General features: G+C 44.0%; 1 protein-coding gene across 3 annotated transcripts in view; it reads right to left on the reverse strand.

Moving 5' to 3' along the window:
* LOC116946651 (zinc finger protein PLAG1-like) overlaps positions 1-19,237 on the reverse strand; it is a 46,903-nt gene that overhangs the window by 16,397 nt on the left and 11,269 nt on the right. For 2 of the 3 annotated variants that reach the window (XM_032961803.2, XM_076070005.1), the window contains exons 2-3: positions 8,624-8,666; positions 468-617 (exon numbers count right to left, since the gene is read on the reverse strand). In XM_032961803.2, the coding sequence (XP_032817694.2) occupies positions 468-557 (90 nt within the window). In that variant the 5' untranslated portion in view covers positions 558-617; positions 8,624-8,666. Of the gene's footprint in view, positions 1-467; positions 618-8,581; positions 8,667-19,237 lie in introns of all 3 variants that reach the window. The other variant, XM_032961806.2, reaches the window with a different exon arrangement.

A 19,237-nucleotide genomic window follows, 5' to 3' on the forward strand; every position in this document is an offset into this window, starting at 1 on the left:
AGCAGAGTTTTCTTCCACCACCAGTGGCATGAGCAAGGTTGGAAGACTGCTTATCTACATTTACCTTACCCAGATAGAGTAACAGTGAAATACGTACATTAAGTGATCAAAAGTTAGCCTTAGATGGTAGTGCAGTTAAGAGTTTGTATTATTATACATTTATTTATAAATACTCCCACATCTACGTTCACCGCCTTCACAAACCCCACGCTGACCAGCGTGGTGAAGTATGGTCAAATAACCCCCACGAACCACACTGTGTGGGGGGGGGGGGGGGCGCCCTCATCCGGCAGCGGATTGACAAACGCGCAGCAAGTGAACAGGTACCCATGTGAGCCAGAGGGATTTTACAACTGCGTCCGCGTATGGTGCCAACGCTATTGCGTTTTTCACTGCGCTGTGACTGGTGCTGGTGTGCGCTGTCGTTCAAGAGGCAGCTGCAAGCGCATGGCGGGGGCAGCGCCCACCTTTGTGTTGGTGAAATACACCTGGCCTTGGTCCTGGTAGGCCACCAGGTTCTGCTCCTCCTGCGTTTTGGTCGGACGCACAAACATCATCCAGTTGCTCGAGTCTTCGTCCGGAGCGTCCAGGAAGAGCAAACCTCTCTCCACGGGCACCTGAGCATCACGCAAACATTACCTTCAACAAACAAAAATCCTCGTCCCTTCATAATACACCTATCGTAATTATTATTCCGCATGTTCACGCAGTAAAACTTGTCTCACAAACTCGTTTTCAGGAGCAGGGGGACAATGACTGTGATGTATAATTCCAATTGAGAAAGTTGCGGGCAAGTTTAAATTCGGCAAATTTACACGTGACACCAGCACACAATGGCATACTCTTGCGAAGAAGACGGCGTGTATTTTTGGTGACTACACACCGCAGTTATAACCAGCGCGGCTGCTGGGATCAAACCGGGAACCTCTGTAACAAGCGGCGAACGAGCTACCGCCAGGCAGTGTCACCTACACCATAGCCACGGCTTATTTCCTTACTCGATGTTTTCCCGAACGCTGCTAGGTTATATGTATGTATGTTGAACTTCTTTCGCACCGTGCGTAGCCAACCGTGCTAATCGGTTGGCTTAGAGTAGAGATTATTGACAAAAAGCATTCCAACTGCAGTAACACGTATGCCTATACATAATCATCCGATATTACTATCCTCTATATTCCTATAAAGAGGTCTATATAAACCTATTGATTGAATGTGGTATACAACAATTATTCCTGGAATGTACAGCGTGCTGGACTGTCCTCGCTAAAATTAAGCACTCCCATAACAGGCATGAGCTACACAACGATTTCCGATTAAACAGCTTAATAAAAAAAAAGCCTGCAATGTTGGGCTCAAGATGAATATGAGAAAAAACTCAAGGCATGAACAAAAAGTTTGACAGAAGATGGACTTATGTGATATAGAAGTATGTGGAGCTAATTGAACTTGCCGATGACTGGTACCAGCAGCAGTGTCATGCTCGGCCTCTGGAGAGGAGGCTCGTGAGGTACACTCCTGGGCAGTTAAGAGGCAGTCACCCTCCAAAAACAACAAAGGGCAGAGGGGCGATGCTCACAACAATGAGCAGAGTGCTGGGTGGCTAAAACACGGCAAGTTGGCACAATGGGGAACACAGGTGGCGTATCTAGATACAAGACATCTTAGTGCGTCAACCCATAACACCAGGGTTTATCCCGAGACCTCCTGCGAGCGAGCCTTCGACACTTCAAGTGGACTCAAAGGGCACTAAGTCTGGCACAAGTGCCGTGGTGACTCCACCGCCACTTGGTGGCAAACGAAAGTTATTTCTGTTGTGGTTCTATGATCGCCTGCCAGCGAGCCTTTGTGGGGAGTAGTGGCAAAGTGGTTAGTACCTGGTGTGCCTTAAATCTCATTTCAAGCATTCCAATTACCACCTATAGTTTGAGCCTAGGGGACCCCCTGATGGAAAGCCATCCCTGTGCAGCACAAGGTACACACAGCAGGACAGTTACACCAAGCACAACAATTGCACTGGGTATGGATGGTTAATTGGTCAGGGTGGATATGTGACACTTGTATTAATTTCTCACTTTAATTCTTTCACTCGTTTCTTCAAAACTGCTTTTTGTTGTGTTTAGTTTGTTGTCCTTCCCCCACGCCTCCTATTAGCACGGTTGGCTACGTACGGTACGAAATAAGTTCAACATACATAGATTCGCGACGTTGTCCTGTATCGTGAATGGCGTGGTATGCCACTGATCCGTACTATAGTGTTAACCGAACATCGAGCCTGACACTAATCGTACCTTATTCCAATCACTCAAACACTGTGAAAAAGAGCTCCATAGATCATCGGATTTCTCCAGGATAAATAAAGATTCTGATTCAATGGCGTTCGACGCCGCGGTGCAATCACGAACAACTGCCGATGCGGTACGTGAATACATGTCGAGATAATGAAAGATCTTGATTTGTACATGTCTCAAAAACCTCCAGGGTTACTTCTCGGCAAGGTAGAAAGATGAAATTTTAGTACATAGGTAGCTATTGGGACACAAACAACAGGAACAATCGAAAATCCGAGATTTTTCTTATTAAGGCCCACAAATCTCGATTTTAAGTGCCCCATAAACATATTTGTGCATATTCTTGGTTCTTTCGGTAAAGTCACATAGAAGGGAAACAATAAAATAATAAAAATATAAAACAACGTTTCGACTGCAACACAAGCAATCATCATTAGGTGTGAAAACCACAGCAATCGTATCAGGTGTGAAAACCACTTGGTGTGGTTTTCACACCTGATGACGATTGCTGATGATTGCTTGTATTGCAGTCGAAACGTCGTGAGAATTTTATTGTTTTATATTTTTATTATTTTATTGTTTCCCTTCTACGTGACTTTACCTAAAGAACCAAGAATATGAATCCCTGCAGTCACGAAAGCTTTAAATAAAAATGTTTGTGCATGTCATTCAGAAACCGTTCAAAAGATAAGATTGCAGGTATGTTTGTTCGATAGATTGTTAAACAGCAAATACAATTAAAGCGAAAACCAGTTTTCTATCTTTTATTGTTTGAGATATTTTGACCGGAAAAATACGCATTTTATGATATTCAAATCTGAATAAATCAAAAACAGAAAAAGAAAGGCGCTTCCCCTCATAGGGTATTAAGTTAATACACGTGTGTTTTTTTATTTAAAGCTTTCGTGACTCCAAGGATTCATATTCTTGGTTCTTTCGGTAAAGTCACGTAGAAGGGAAACAATAAAATAATACAAATATAAAACAATAAAATTCTCACGACGTTTCAACTGCAACACAAGCAATCATCATCAGGTGTGAAAACCACAACAATAAAATTTTAAAAAAGTGGCGGTTATTTTTAACGTTAGCACCAAGGAGAGAGATTTGACAGTTTGTTCAGATGGACGAGTCCATCTATGTTCGGAAAAGAGGAGGGGTGAGACGAAAAATAATGGATGCGGTCTGAAAGCCACCTTAAGCGTGATCAATCAATTAAGACCCGAAATGGTTTATCAAATCCTTCCAATGATTGCTAAGCCATCTGGCTACCATGAGAGATTCGTTCATGAGGCTATCCACATATACAAACACAGAGACAATTTCAACCGAGAAGATGGATTCTGGCTTAGCAATCATTGGAAGGATTTGATAAACTATTTCGGGTCTTAATTGATTGATCACACTTAAGGTGGCTTTCAGACCGCATCCATTATTTTTCGTCTCCCCCCTCCTATTTTCCGAACATAGATGGACTCATCGATCTGAACAAACTGTCAAGTCTCTCCGTGGTGCTAATGTTAAAAATAACCGCCACTTTTTTCAAATTTTCTTGTTGTGGTTTTCACACCTAATGATGATTGCTTGTGTTGCAGTCGAAACGTCGTGAGAATTTAATTTTTTATATTTTTATTGTTTCCCTTCTACGTGACTTTACCGAAAGAACCAAGAATATGTGTGTTCTTACCAATAAAAAAGAACGGAAGGTTAAAATTGAGCGGTTTCCGATGGTTACGTCTGTAGGGGCGTAAATGGGCTATGGGGTGTCCTGGGATCCCCCGAGGCCCTTCCCAGGGGGAGGGGGCTGTGGGGTGTCCTGGGATCCCCCGGGACCCGCCCCTCGGTTGGGAGGTGGATAAAAGGCGGACGTCTCTACAGGCTGGGGACCAGTTGAAGACAGAAGCCGAAGACCAGCTAGATAGACCCTGAGACCCCTAGCCCCACTGTCCTTATCAGGGCCAGGACTCTGTGCGGCTCAGTGGTGAGACCCTGGGAACCCCTGGCCCGATGTCCTTGTAAGGGCCGGGTCCAGTGGGTCAGTGGTCGGAACTCGCACCCTGGCTAGGGCGAGTTAGAATAGCCTCCCCCTAGGCGCCCGTAGCCGGAGGACCCTGAGTGTAGTCCTGTGTTAGGGCACGTTAGCCCGGAGGCAGTACCCTCACTAGACAGTAGCTGTAGGAGGACCCTGAGTGTAGTCCTGTGTTAGGGCACGTTAGCCCGGAAGCAGTACCCTCCCCAGGCAGTGGTGTAGGAGTACCCTGAGTGTAGTCCTGTGTTAGGGCACGTTAGCCCGGAGGCAGTACCTCCCTAGACAGTGGTGTAGGAGGACCATGAGTGTAGCCCTGTGTTAGGGCACGTTAGCCCGGAGGCAGTACCTCCCTAGACAATGGTGTAGGAGGACCCTGAGTGTAGCCCTGTGTTAGGGCACGTTAGCCCGGAGGCAGTACCTCCCTAGACAGTGGTGTAGGAGGACCCTGAGTGTAGCCCTGTGTTAGGGCACGTTAGCCCGGAGGCAGTACCTCCCCAGACAGTAGGTGTAGGAGGACAGTAACCCTGAGTGTTCTGGGACTGTACTGCTGAGCGTGGTGGTTTAATAAAGTGTTGCCTCCAAGAACCGTCTCCGATGTCTCCCGAATACACAACACTACACGTCTTTGAGTTGAATCAAATCGTCAACATTTTTTGCAGAAAAATACAAATTTTTGAGTAGTTGTTTGTGTCTGATCGTAGATAAAATAAAAATTCTAACAAAAATCATAGGTTAATTATATTTATTGAAAACGATTGCCTGGCAAAGACAGGCTTTAAAAACTAGTATGTATATAGTATTGTAAAACTAAATGTGCATAGCCAGCTTCACCTGGAGCACAATCTTAGTTTTTGTCTCAGTTAGTTGGGGTGGAGGACAGGCAACCAACATACCGCCCAAACTGTGCACACTTTTGGATACATTTCTTGGAAAACACTCGGAGGGCTGCAGAGCAACACAAAGTAACTCAGCCTTGACAGAGACGCACAACACTGTCACTAACAACCCACAAGCACTTGCCAGCCACAACACCTAAATGTGTTAGGCAACACATAAACAGTTTTTCGTTTATGCAACAATGTTTAAAAAAAAATCTATTTTATAGCGAATAGCTCTTAATAGGTGCCTGCGACAACGTTTATTTTTAATCTAATTACATATCTATTACGAAGGTTATTTCCGTGTATATGCAAACTTGTGAATTAAACAAGAGACCTTTTGTGGTTTTTCAATTATTCCATGTGGTTAACCTGCAATTGAAAATGGTCCACAGTCGCCTATCAATGTGAAGGTTACAATGAGACCTTTAACTCCCCCGTGCAATGTGGGCAGTCATGTGTAGGAACACACGCTTTGTGATACCATGACCCCGGTCGCACAATAGGGGCACAGAAGGAGGAGGAGGTTTGAACTGATGAACCATGCACCGCTTTGGAGCCACAACACGACTCCTTATATTTGAAACTAAACTAAAAACTTTTTTTTATTTTAGCAGGTAAGGCCCACAGAGGCGACCTGGCTATCACAAATGACAGCTCAACGAAGTGGCTTATGTGGAAATGTATAGCAGCCAAATACTCTAAACGCACGTTGATTCCAAATGTGGAGGGAAAAACCGGAGGACCCGGAGAAAAATCCACGCGACCACGGGGAGAGAGACATGCAAACTTCAAATATACAGGCGTAAGTGTCCGGATCGAACCCACGACCTCCTGGATACCAGGTAAGTGCGTTAAGATCTCGCCACCGCGATGTGAGGTTATCACTGGGGGACAGAAAGATGGCATGGTACAATAATCTGAATATAGCTGCAAGTAAAAAAGGTAAAAGGCCAAAGGCTACAACTATTAGCCAGACAAAAGGAACTTTAGTCAGCTGATTAAAATTTTACATCACGAACCTTGACATAGAAACAGTCGAACATAGTAACAGTCGAACGATGCTCAAGTGAGGTCCATCTTCGACGAATATTCCATCTCAATTGGAGTTTAACGTCGAGTGTGAAACCCCGCTTGAACGTCAGGAGCGTGCAGCGGTCGAACCAGATGGGATTCTGGTTCTCAGCTCCAGCTCTCGTGCTAAAGGGCATGGCTTCGCTCTCCTCTGTCCTTCACTCCACGGCAGGCTATCCAGCCCTGCACTCCCCACAAATAGGTGTCTCGTTCTCACACACCACCGCACGTCCCTTGTCCATGTACGCCACACGTTGAGGATGGACACACAAGACACAAACATGCCTCCTCCGCAGGGATTCATTTCTCGCTGAATATTTTCCGGTTTCGCTGGTAGACTGGAGTAAGTGGCATGTGACTATGTGCCGCATCCATAGGAATAGGTATACTGGAAGTGGAGTGTCAGGTGCAGAAATGTCACAGGTCATGGACCCGAACAGACCCGACAGAAATGTGGCCCTTCGTGTGCGCTTGCGCAAGCACACACACATGCGGTGCGAGTGTTCAACTCATGACCAATCTGTTTTGCACCACCAAATATAGGTGTGTGTGCAGTCAGGCGTTCCACCTGAACATGTGAGACTTCAGTATGATGACAAGTATGACTAAATTATAATTAATACTTGAGAAAAACTTGCTTTAGATAAAAAAAAATTGCCACACCTTCAATATTTGTAAACTTTAAGTAAAAAAAGAAACCCATCTCTAAAAGAGCATACACATGTTCGATTTCAATATGTAATTTAAGTCGTCCAACAAATATTTTCTTAAATATGAATCACGTTATGAGCACAGGAAATGCAATTCAGAGTCATCGTCACCACCTTCCAAATTCCCAACCTCTCGCATTATTGCCAAACGATGCGTAATCACGAATCGCGTTCCGCGAGCAGGAATAGGCCCAGGAAATGCCTCATCTCCTCCAGACCTCCACCGCTGGGCCCAATTACCACTTCCGAAAGCAGTCAGCCCAGCCTCTCACAATAAACAGCGCACTGGCATGAGATAATGCCCGCCGTTTGGACTCCTTTTGTACTGGGTACAACTCGCATTCTTGGGTAATGACACGTAGATGGGTTTAGTTGCTGTCTAGGAACTGTGGGTCACTTGAACTATTGCCAAGGCAGGAATCATGGCTGTCACAAAAACACTATTAATAGCACTTTTGTCGTCACCTATTTATACACATGCGCAGCAAAGGCCAGTCAACAACATGTCGGATGCCCAAAAACAGGCTTTACACTTACATATGCCCCCCGTGGTCAGAATTTATCAGCATTGTCAATGATTATTTATACCACATCTACCATGCAGTACATCTCGAGGCACGAGAACAAATTGTATTTGAAATGATGACTCAGTAAGCAAGTGATTTCAGACCAAATACTATGTTAAAAAATATGACATAAGCAGTGTACCCCAACGATCGAGACTAAACGAAATCGAACAGCCCAACTGTGCTCAAGCCTTTTGCCCTTTTTATTCACTTCATTCAGTTATGCATACGCTAAACTCATCGATTGTGACTGCATGCATCAATTAGATCCGGCTAAGCTGTTCCTCAACTTCGGAATCAATCGTGCGCAAGTTTGCGTTGGTGCGAAGCGGATGCCGACGCGAAGCCTCTGGTGACAAAGAGCGAGCGCATCTCTGCGTGTGTGTCTCTGCGTGTGCGCGCGTGCGGTCTCGCAGCTTCCCAAGCCAGGCGCGGGGCAGTTGCCTATTCTACCGGAGCGTGCGCACGCCCCGCCCCGGAGTGGGCACGCTCCCCAGGCAAGGGCCGTCCCCGAGAGCAAAGCAAAACAGAGCGGCGAGGCCGAATGATGTGACGAGGGTACCCGCGCTCGTAACGCGTCTCCCCAATTGGCCCGTCACGGCAGAGCAAGGGGGACTCGTCAAACCCAGGGGTTCTCTCCCTGCCGACACTAACGCCACTGTGAGCCTGGCTGACCCCCTTTACACCCGTGGCCATTTTTACTGTCAAAACGTTTAAAACTTTTCAGCGACTCAGGTTTAAACGCTTGCACATGCTTCCCTTTGGCAAATGCAGGTCCGGCAAATTCAAGCAGTTGTGTGAAATCCTTTGGCTGGATATTTAGAACATGGCCTCCCTCTCAAAGAGCTCTAGAGCGACAGCACAGGTATACAGGTCACGCGAGCGCGAGATGGCTCATCCCGACTTTGCTGTACGTACTTGCACGAGACCGTGGCTCGACTGGACGAGTGCCGTGGCAAGCGCTACATTTCACCGGCAGGTGTAAAACAACTGAGATGCAACCAGGCGGTTTCATCCGCATGCATCCTCCACTCACGTGTGAAGCAAGAGAGCCTGGACTGGTCAGCAAGCTACTCACATAGCAGGTCCGAGGACATCTTCAGCACCCGCCCACACGAGCCCTGAAAAACAAGGGGCAAGGTCAGTGCCATGGCGCGACCTCTCCGTCGCACGCAAACATTCCCTCGTTTATTTATTCCAGAAATGTTTAACCGCGATGAAGTCCCACGAGTCAATGAAAGACTCAATTAACCACCAAAAAAACACATCGAAATAATGCGCACGCATTCTGATTGTTACGTAAACTGCTGCTGCAAAATACAGTGCTGAAGGAGAATTCTCGGGGAGCTATGAAGCTAACCTTGATCAAATCACCTGGAATCAGCCTGATCTCATCAGTTCGGCAATATTGCGCTAAATCAAAAGTAGCAAAGCCATTTCCAAGCTTACGTGTAAACCAATTAGTATATGGGCCAACACCAAATATTTTAATTGTTGGCACCACGTAACTTATACCAACATATTTAACTTCCCAGAAAGTGAAGTGTACAATAACCTTATTTAATAAGCATGCTATTACACAATACACTGTATTAGCCATATGCACAAACTGGAATTGCTACATATTTTCTACCGCTTGTAGTACTGAATTCTGCTCAGATCCACGGACTAAATGTGTGGTTGCTACTGCGTGAGTCTTTACGGCTGTGCTACAAAACTCTCCGATGTGTTTTAGGGTCTTAATGCTGCATGTTGTTCACCTTCTTCAGAAACCGAAAGCTCTCGGCGCACGGCTAGCGAAAGGGTTGCAGATCGTACCATTCAAACGTGGGGTACAACTAGAAAACAAACGTCTAAAAACACAATCTGGGAGTGCGATCCGAGATTGCAACATGAATCAAAAAGAGAACGCAGCAGCATTCAAAACGCTCACACAAGGAAGCAAGGTGCAAATCACTGTAGCTGAACACAACTCGCAATCCCAAACGTGGGGCTTGAGCCGGCGTTTAGAGTCATTGTACCAGTGTACCTGCACGGCACCAATGTCGCATTGGGTACGAGTCACGCGCTGGTGGATATGCGACTACAACTCCCTGGGGACTGAGGTACTGTTATAGCTGGATATGTGATACGGTTGGACAAGTGAACATCTTTAGAAAATATGACCATTACACCCACGCCCAAGTCAGATAGTGGACAAAGTTGAAGCGCAAACTGCTTTAAATGTGGGAAACGTTTTGCTGTGCTTTAGTAGTAGTGAATGTATTCAAGATTAAGAATTACAAGACTGCATGTGAAAAGGTCGGATTTGTGAACGTCTATCACAAATGACTGTTATACTATGTACTGCTCAGGGCGGAAACGTGATGGTCGGATATGAGACGTTACACTGTACTCACACTGTCACCGGCAGCAAAACAAGTGAATAACCTGAGTGGCAAAGGAAATGCCAAGAAATTTTGGAATACCACTGAAGCAAAAATATTCAAGCTAAGCGGCGCGCAATTGTCCTTATGGACATTCGTACAAACTACTTTTAATTTAGTTTTTGAGCTGCATCTGTTTACTTTGTAATCAGCCACTGAATAATAGCGGTGTTGTAGGTACTGTATATGGAACGCAATAATTCGGGTGCCACTCAATCAGCATATGGGAATGGGAATTTTCGGTTTTCTTTGCTCACATCCTCTCAGTGTGTTAAAACTATTGCTATTTTTTTTATTTTACAAGGTAAGGCACACTCAGCTATGGAGCTCTTTTAGAGAAGCGACATGGCCACAAAGGATAACTCAACAAAGTGGCTTATCGTGTGGAAACGTATCGCAGCCAAATACTCTAAACGCTTGTTGATTATAAATGTGGACGGAAAAACCGGAGGATCTGTAGAAAAATCCAAGCGACCAGAGGGAGAGAGAGAAAGACACGCAAACTCCAAATACACAAGCGTTAGGGTCGGGATCAAACCCATTACCTCCTGCATACCAGGCGAGGGAGTCAACATCTTGCCACCACGGCGCCCGTATTGCTCTTTGTGTAAAAGTCAATTGCTGAAAATGTCACCGATATGTTAATAATTACACGTTGCTCAGACTCGCTTTTTTTAATTCTTCTCCGCGTCTATGCCTCTATACTACGACTCTATGTATTAATTGTAATGCATTCTTAAACTCCGTTGAGCAACCGTTTAACATTGAGGGATTGTCTTTAAAATTGTAGTGCTTGAAGGTTAAAAAGAAAACTGAATAAAGCCAGCAATCTGTGACCTTGAAAACAACAAACTTGAATGTCGAGTGGCACCCTAGCGAGAATCAATTACAAAATACACGTACTTGTTTTTGCACTATACCATACATCGGTATTTTAAACCATAAAACATTAAACTGCGCATATTTTCACAGTTGTGCTGTACAGCTTTCCGATGCCATTTCCGAGATTTGTTTGGCATGATGTCCGAAGTTTCACTCCATGTACTGGCAGCTCATCAGGAATGGTTCCTGAGGAAGAAAAAGAGTCCCAAAGAAAGTGCTGCAGTGAACGTTGGACATCAGGTCGAACGGCGTGCGCTAACAACTCGACAGCATGTTAGAGAGCTATAGAACATCAGAGAGTGCCGGCATAGCTAAAGACATCCTGCTAACGCCACGCTTGATCCTCGTTCGCCGCGATTATACAAGAACATTCGATACAAAAATCCTGACAATTGATGGGATAGCTCAAACCTCTTTCACGCATCACTTCTGTCATGTCACTGCTGGATGAGGGCCTCACAATGCCATGTGGATCGTGTGGGTTATTTTGGCCATACTTCACCAAGCTGATCAGTGCAGTGTTGAAGGTGGCAGATGGTATGGACGCGATATCATAGAAGTGCAGTACAACACATGTTTATGCACTGCCCTCTGCTGCCCACTGCACATAAAACGTGATAACAACCAACACCACGTGGATGCCTTTTCTGCGTTGTAGCTGGACGCTGTTGAAACTGAAATTCGTTTTAAAGACTTAAGGGAAGGGTCGTGGAAAGAGTGATTGTGTCATTTGACAATTACTTTACAACTAGCCTTTTGCCCATCCAAGGACGGGTGTATTGCAGTAAATCTGAAACTTGAAAGCGAAAAGCAGACCGCGACGTGATATTAATTGCATCAACTCGTGTGCAGTTTGTAAGGCTACGGTGACAGACTTATTTCATTTAAAGGTTATAATCCCTTGTTCATCATGACGTCCTTTTTACTTGTCTCAATAGCGTTATGGAGATCGCGTGACGTGAGGGTTCTGCCTTTGTAGTGAGGGTGATAAGTTGACGCTGAGGAAGAGGGGCCTCGCCCCCCATGGGGAGTGACGTCACCCGCTAATTAGTATTAATTAATGGGGGGGTGTCCATTTGGAATACGTCACCTCTTCATGATTATTAATGAGGGGGGCTGGTCGACGTGGAGTGACGTCACGCATGGAACACAGATATTCTTGGCTCATTATAGTAGTAAATGGTTAAAATGGGGAAGGTTTCTTTAAGCTCAGCTGCCTCTATCGACCCAGATGTATAAATGGGTAAACCTCAGTTCTTTGCTCAGCAGGTTATATATTGCAGGATAAAGTCCGAGTACTCTCACCTTTACTAAACGTCTGGCCAAACGTAGTAGCGTAGGTTAAAAATACCCTCTTAGAAGGGCACCCTAAAGCTCCCTCTCGTTGAGACACTTCTGCAAGCAATGAGACGAGCAGGAAATTGCCAGGGCCGCACCTTTAATTGTTACTTCATGACCGGACGAGCTGAGCATTGCCTATACTCCAGATTCCAATGACCTCGATGTAACTGATTATAGCCAGTGTTGGTTTGGAGAGCAGCCAGTCTCGTCATCCCCATTCTGGCCCTTCCAGAACTATATCAAATGATTACAGAGTCTGCTAAAAATTTCCTGGCCCGGAGGGCTGCCCTGTACCACTTACTCCACGTGTCACAACAAACAAACGTTCTCGCTCGTCGTGGTTTTACGGCTCTTGGAGGTTCATGACCGCAAGCACACACGTGCCCCCCCCCCCCCTGCCCAAAACCCAACCCAAAACCCAACCCATCTTACAACGAAACGCTTAATTGTGATGTCCACCCACACACATGCAGGCATGAGAGCATAATTTCAACCCTACTCATCCAGCAAAGGTGCAAAGTTACAGCTCTGACAATTAGTCGAGGTTAATTAATCGAACAATTATAAAAATAAATGACTTTTTTTCGTGGATTACTCAGGCACCTTAAAAAATAGCGGCCATCCCCTACAACTTTTCTCCTGAAGGCGGGAAACCCCCGCCACGAGCCACAGCCAGTGACACGGTTGATGATGTCAATGATGTCACCAAGCACAGCCCAGCACCTCCCGTCCAGTGGCACACATGGGAACAGAGGTGAGACTGTTCCCCACCACCAATTATTGTGTTATGGCATAATCGATGACTTATACAATCAGATATACTGTATATACAAAATATACATTACTGCTGCATACAAACCCAGACGTTTTAACCGCAGGTGAAAACAAGAAACAAAAAGCCCGATATCGATTTTTTTGCTGTGAAACTAAAATAATATCCATGTCATAACGTAGAGTATATACGGTAAAAGGTCAAGCAACAAGACTCGATTATGTAGCGTTCAGCGTCTCTTGAGAGAGAAAAAATATCTCCACTGGATGTTTTATTGGCATTCATGTGGTCGTATCTTTAAACTAAAACCAAACGCAAACTGTCAAATAAACTCCACACGTAGGTTTTCACGACCAATATTATGATTCATAATTGAAAAACAATCAATTGGAACATTTACGGCACGTGTTGATTTGGTTGGCGTCTTGTCCGGTGGTGGGAGGCTGCATAGCTTTATTTCACATTATACAGCATCTACGCAATGATCTAACCCCAAATAAACCAATAACGTGTCAAATACGACGGGTTTTTCATGTATTTTGCAGCTCGCCAGGGCAAAATTTCCTTTGAAGATTTGAATGGCGTTTAATTTTAACGCAATTCTAAGTTGACGTCAACAATAAAATGCTCTCGACTGAAATTTCTCTGTATTAAAAAAAAAAACTTTTACTCCGAAGAGAGGAAAAAAAAATCGCTGAATTGGCTGCTCATAAATGTAGCAATGATAAGCAAACTCCAAAATATGTTGACTCGACATCTAATTTTAGCTTGGCACGTTCGGGTTGGCATACAGTCCGAAAATGTTGTTTATGTGGATCGGTTTTCCAGAACATTTGGCTTCCAATGCGGACACACGGAGAACGCGAAAGAGCATTCTTACGAGTGGAGCTAAAGCACTTCAAGGCAACACTGTAAGGATAATACAGTACGTCGCATATTCCAACTCGCTGGGTGCCGAGGTGCTGTGTGGGTGGGCAATGGGAGAGGGTCAGATATGTGAACATCTGTGGGGAATGAGTGACATCGCGAGTGGACACGTATAGGGTACGGGTCAAAAAAATTCTGCATGTAAATCGCTTTAAATATTAACAAATGCCTAACTGTAGCTCAGAACGAAAGCGAATGTATGAGATTGGGAATGCAATACTGAGTATGAAAAGGTTGGATTTGTTAACGTCTATAGGAAATTAGTTAGCCCATGGTCATATATACCGCACTGGGTGTGCCGCAGTTAATTCAGGATGCTGCTGCAAAGTCTGAATATAGAATGTCTTTGCATAAAATGTAATTTCTGATTTTGATGTGATATGACGTGAGTATGGTGTATTCTTGGTTCCGTCGGTAAAGTAACATAGAAAGGAAACAATAAAATAATAAAAATATGAAACAATAAAATTCTCACGTTTCGACTGCAACACAAGCAATCATCATCAGGTGTGAAAACCACATCAAGAAAATTTGAAAAAAGTGGCGGTTTTTTTTAACGTTAGCACCACGGAGAGCGATTTGGCAGTTATTCAGGTGGACGAGTCCATCTATGTTTGGAAAAGAGGAGGGGGGAGACGAAAATAATGGATGCAGTCTGAAAGCCACCGTAAGCGTGAACAATCAATTAAGACCCGAAATGGTTTATGAAATCCTTCCAATGATTGCTAAGCCAGAATCCATCTTCTCGGTTGAAATTGTCTCTGTGTCTGTATACGTGGATAGCCTCATGAACGAATCTCTCATGGTAGCGAGATGGCTTGCAAAGAACCTCTGTCTTGGAGAAGTCAATGTCATGTGACCTACTGAATTATAACAGTGATCTGCCACGGCCGAGGTGTTGGTCCTACCGTGTTTTAGATCTGCTTTGTGTTCACGAATGCAGTCTGAGACATGTCGTTTGGTTTCTCCAATGTAACTACGACCACAGAGGCAACTTAGTTTGTAGACACCAGGCTACTGTATGTCCGGAATCACATCTTTTACAGACGGAACCAGATCACGGATTTTATGTAATGTGTTGAATCGGACCTGGATCATGTGTTTATTCAAGATTTTGGAGATCTTTTTGTGATCCCCGCGATGTAGGGTAAAGTGATGGTTCTGAAAGGCTCCTCAAAAGGGTCCTTCTTCATGGTTGGAGTGATAGCTTTGCGGATTGTGTAGTCGGAGTAACCATTAGCCTTAAGAGCTTGGTGTACATGCTTGAGTTCACTGGCTATGTGTTCCTGGTCGGATATGCATTGGGCTCTACGGTGCAGAGTCTTGATGAGAAAATTATTCTGGGATAGATGGTGGTGGGAATCCGGTTTCAGGTAAGCATCCGTATGGGTAGCTTTCCTGTAGACAGAGTGGCTCATTGAACCATCAGGTCTCTTTTTTATTAGGACATCCAAAAAAAGGTAGCTTGCCATCTTTTAGTATCGTGCTTTGCATTTTAACTTGTGTTCTAATTTAGAACAAAAATAAATTGGAATATGATTTATATTCAAAAGTGATGTATTTTGCATAGGAGTATTTGTTTTACGATTTTATTTTACCCTAAGAATGAATATTTTTTAGTGTTAAATATTGAAGTTTAACACGAAACGCATAGAGCTTCATCACTATCATCATCAGCCATGGTTAATCCACTGCTCGATGAAGGCCTCACAAATCCACCGATATTTCAAAGAGAAAATCCATCAAACTCTTCCTCCCAAATTAGGCGTAAAAAAATTGGAATAACTTACATTAGTCATCACATGCAAGTTATGCGTCAGTGTTATGAGCTTATGATGCCGTTTCACACAAAAAGAGTATTGCATCTGGATGCTGTAAATATTTATTTTAAATGTACGGCTTTGTAGCCCTGTTCTGTGTTTTCTAGGATGTGTTTTGGGATTGTACCGCGTGTTGAATGGGAGAAGCTCCTAGCACGTAGCGGGAAACGTGAAGACATCGTGCCAGACAACACGCAGTGGCAGTACAATCCCAAAACACGTCAAGGGCCACAAACACAGCAGCACAACCGTGCATGCCTATGCAGCATTAAATGTACGACTTTATTATGGAATAATGTACGGCTATATATATCCAATTTGAATTAGAAGTGTCAATTTGTTAAAGCGGTACCATAAGAAAACATTACAAGCACTCCAGGAAACGATATCTGCTGTTGCAAGCAAACAAAAACGGGAGAGAAAAAAATCGGCTCCTCTCAGCTGTGCACAACGCCACAGAGCTCTATAACGCGTCTAGTTTCGGAGCCTGAGACAATCCACTGCGTGCCAAACTGGCATTACAATTCACGTAGGAAAACCAAATAGGGAGTTTTCTTGCTGCGCCTAAAACACACACACACTTTGGCAGCTTTGCGTGGCATGATCAGAGACTCGGCGCTCCCGAATCGGGGAAAACCAATGCTACACACGGCTCTCGGATGTGTTTTCTGGTTGTGCCGCATGTTGTTCAGCCCAAGCTCCTGACGATCCGCTCCGAGTGCTGGCAACTTCTTCAGCAACTGAATTGATGGAACTGAATCGCAGGGGCTCTCGGCACGCGGAGCGAAACGTCGGGCATCATGGAAAACTTAAACGAATATTGAAGGTCCCAGCTCCCTGGAGTGAAACGTTGGACATCGTGCCAAAGAACACTCAGTACAAGCCAAAAACACTTTGGAACGTTAATCGCAATAACCTTTGTAACAGTAGAAACCAACATCAAAATTTACACTCAAATCTGGTGTCAAATTCATCCATCTGCTCGTCTCTGGCGACAAACTCAGGTAGGTGTAACTATGATAACTAGAACTGGAACAATAACTAGAATAGCTGTTGCACTGGCGTGACAATGCCTGCAAGCGGTACGTCGAGGTCAAGCCTAAAGTGCATCCTCGATAACGTGAGTGGATATGCCGCGTCCTGCATATCATAGGGTTTTTTTTGCAAAACCTTACATTTATTTGATTTGGGAAAAACTGAAAACCGCATCCCCCGAAGCTCAAAAACTGTAGCTGTATCTCCACATCAGATCAGAAACGTCACGGAACAAGCAACCCCAGCTTTGTACTGAACTCTTCAGTAACAGTAACCTTAGAACACGTAAATGTGTCATACTGTAAAATCACCTCCACCCAACACAGCGAATTAGTAACGGTTGGCACGTGAACAAAATGTGTACATTTGTTACTACTTTTCAGCACACCGGTGTGTTAGACAGCAAACCCACATCAGGCGATTGCCAGAATTCTGACAATTGCCTGATGATGCTGGTTGTAGTCACCAGCAAAACGTCGTATTCAGAACTGCAAAAAATTGTGGGTTTGCTAATGCGTCGGTGTCCTGGAGTAGTAACAAATTGGCACATTTGTTCACGTGACAGCTTTCTTCTGTTTACAGCCCCGAGTCAGTGGTGGAAATTCCACATTCCTATGGCCTGCGGCAAGTCAAATCAAGAGAGCAACAAGTGACAAAAATGTTGGCCTAGTCCCATGGACTAAATTGGTACTCGATCCTGAATATGTGATGGGCTGAGTTAACACATAACAAGGATTTTAACTCTCAAACGTTTTAATCTATCACAGTATATATTTTACACACCAATGGTTAGTTCGTGACTATTGTATAATGGTTCGTGCAGTATTCAGGGAACGTGCGACAGTATTTTACACTTTCTGACGGCATATAGAAATTATAGGCTAGTTACGGAAATGTTTGTCCAAATATATCTTGATCATGATGATGACACTTTTTGCTTGGCCTTTTTCAATGTGTAATGTCCAACTTCTGAAATCCACAAGGCGTGAGCGCCATCGAGTGTCCTTCTGTTCTCGTGGAAAACATGGCATATTTAACAAAAATGTGTGCAATTTGCATTAAAAAGTCAGTGATTTCCCTACTCAATTGTTCATTGAGGGTGGTGTTCATCTCTTGTTTACAAACAGGAGCCAGTGGTGGAAATTCCACATTGCAATGGCAAGGGTAGGTCTGTCAAACAGAACTGTGGACTTCCCCACGAAGTAATACTTATTATACATGCAGTGTAGGAAACATTAAATGTTATTGCATTACAAAAATGTACACCGTACCTCGAAAACGAAAGTTAATACAGTGCCCGCATTAGATGTTTGTGAAGAAAACACATGCTCTATTAATATGTAGGCATCTTTCAATGCTGAAGAAGATTTTAAAAAATACGAAGCGAGAATGTATGTTATTCATCGAGGAGGATGTTAGTAAACAACACAAAACAGTGTACAAACAACATACACAGCACAGTGCATGTCCTTATTTTCTGTAAGCTTGGCATCTGTAATAAGACCAGGCAGGCATATTTTTTTATTTTAAAAGTGATCCTAAAAATTCCTAATATACAGTATAATAACTGCACAAACAATAGCTTATATGTAATTAAATTTACATTCGGGGAGACTTACAGGTGAAACGTTTACGTTTCATCAACAGTGTTTATTCATAGCCGAAGTGGAATTAATTAAACTTTTGGTAGAATTTTGCAGTACTGTATTTGTTTCTGTTTACACACCGATACGTTAAACATAAAGAGCATTGTTGTAACTCTGTACTGTAGATCTCCTTTTTACGTAGGAAGATCCACAATTCATGCAGATAACTTTAATTTTTTGGCAGTTCGTGGGTCCTGGGAAAAGGGGGGGAGGGAATCCCGCAGAATCTGCCGTATTCCCAAACTCTCTAGGTGGTCCATTGCTGGTCGTGAGCCAAACAGCACTTACAGCTCCAAATTCAATAAAAGCGTTTGCAAAAAAAAGCTGTCAATTTTTCCATGCACGTTTTCACAGCGACATCTGTAATACCGCGTTGTTTAGAGAGGCAATAAAAAAAAAACTTTTCCTTGAAAGCGGCATTTAAATTGGCCTGCCGTTCACTGATGTGTATTTATACACAGCCTCTTTGTGTCCTCTGTCTTACGTTTAAACTCTGACTGGGCATCTGTGTTGTAAATTATTCTGCCAATTTTAGGGTTGTGGGAGCTCGAAAATATTTTTTGTGCGAACCATTACCCAACTAAAGTTGGCGGTACAGTACAAACGTCGCATATCTGACTCTCGCCGGGCACTTCGGTACCTGTATAGGAGGACGCTAATTATGTACTTTATTTGTTGATGCTGCTGCGTTGGCAGCAGTGCACATGGACAATCGGCAACAACAAAAAAACCTCTAACACATTTGTCATCAACACTGCTTTAAAATGAAAAAAAAGATCAATGACGTTTCGGGCAATAACCCTTCGTTATAGCACGTGTGGCCAATTGTCTATATTGTTTTCC

The sequence above is a fragment of the Petromyzon marinus genome, chromosome 27, assembly GCF_048934315.1.
Source record: "Petromyzon marinus isolate PM22_M1 ecotype Great Lakes invasive population chromosome 27, UKy_Petmar_22M1.pri1.0, whole genome shotgun sequence".
Taxonomy (NCBI): domain Eukaryota; kingdom Metazoa; phylum Chordata; class Hyperoartia; order Petromyzontiformes; family Petromyzontidae; genus Petromyzon; species Petromyzon marinus.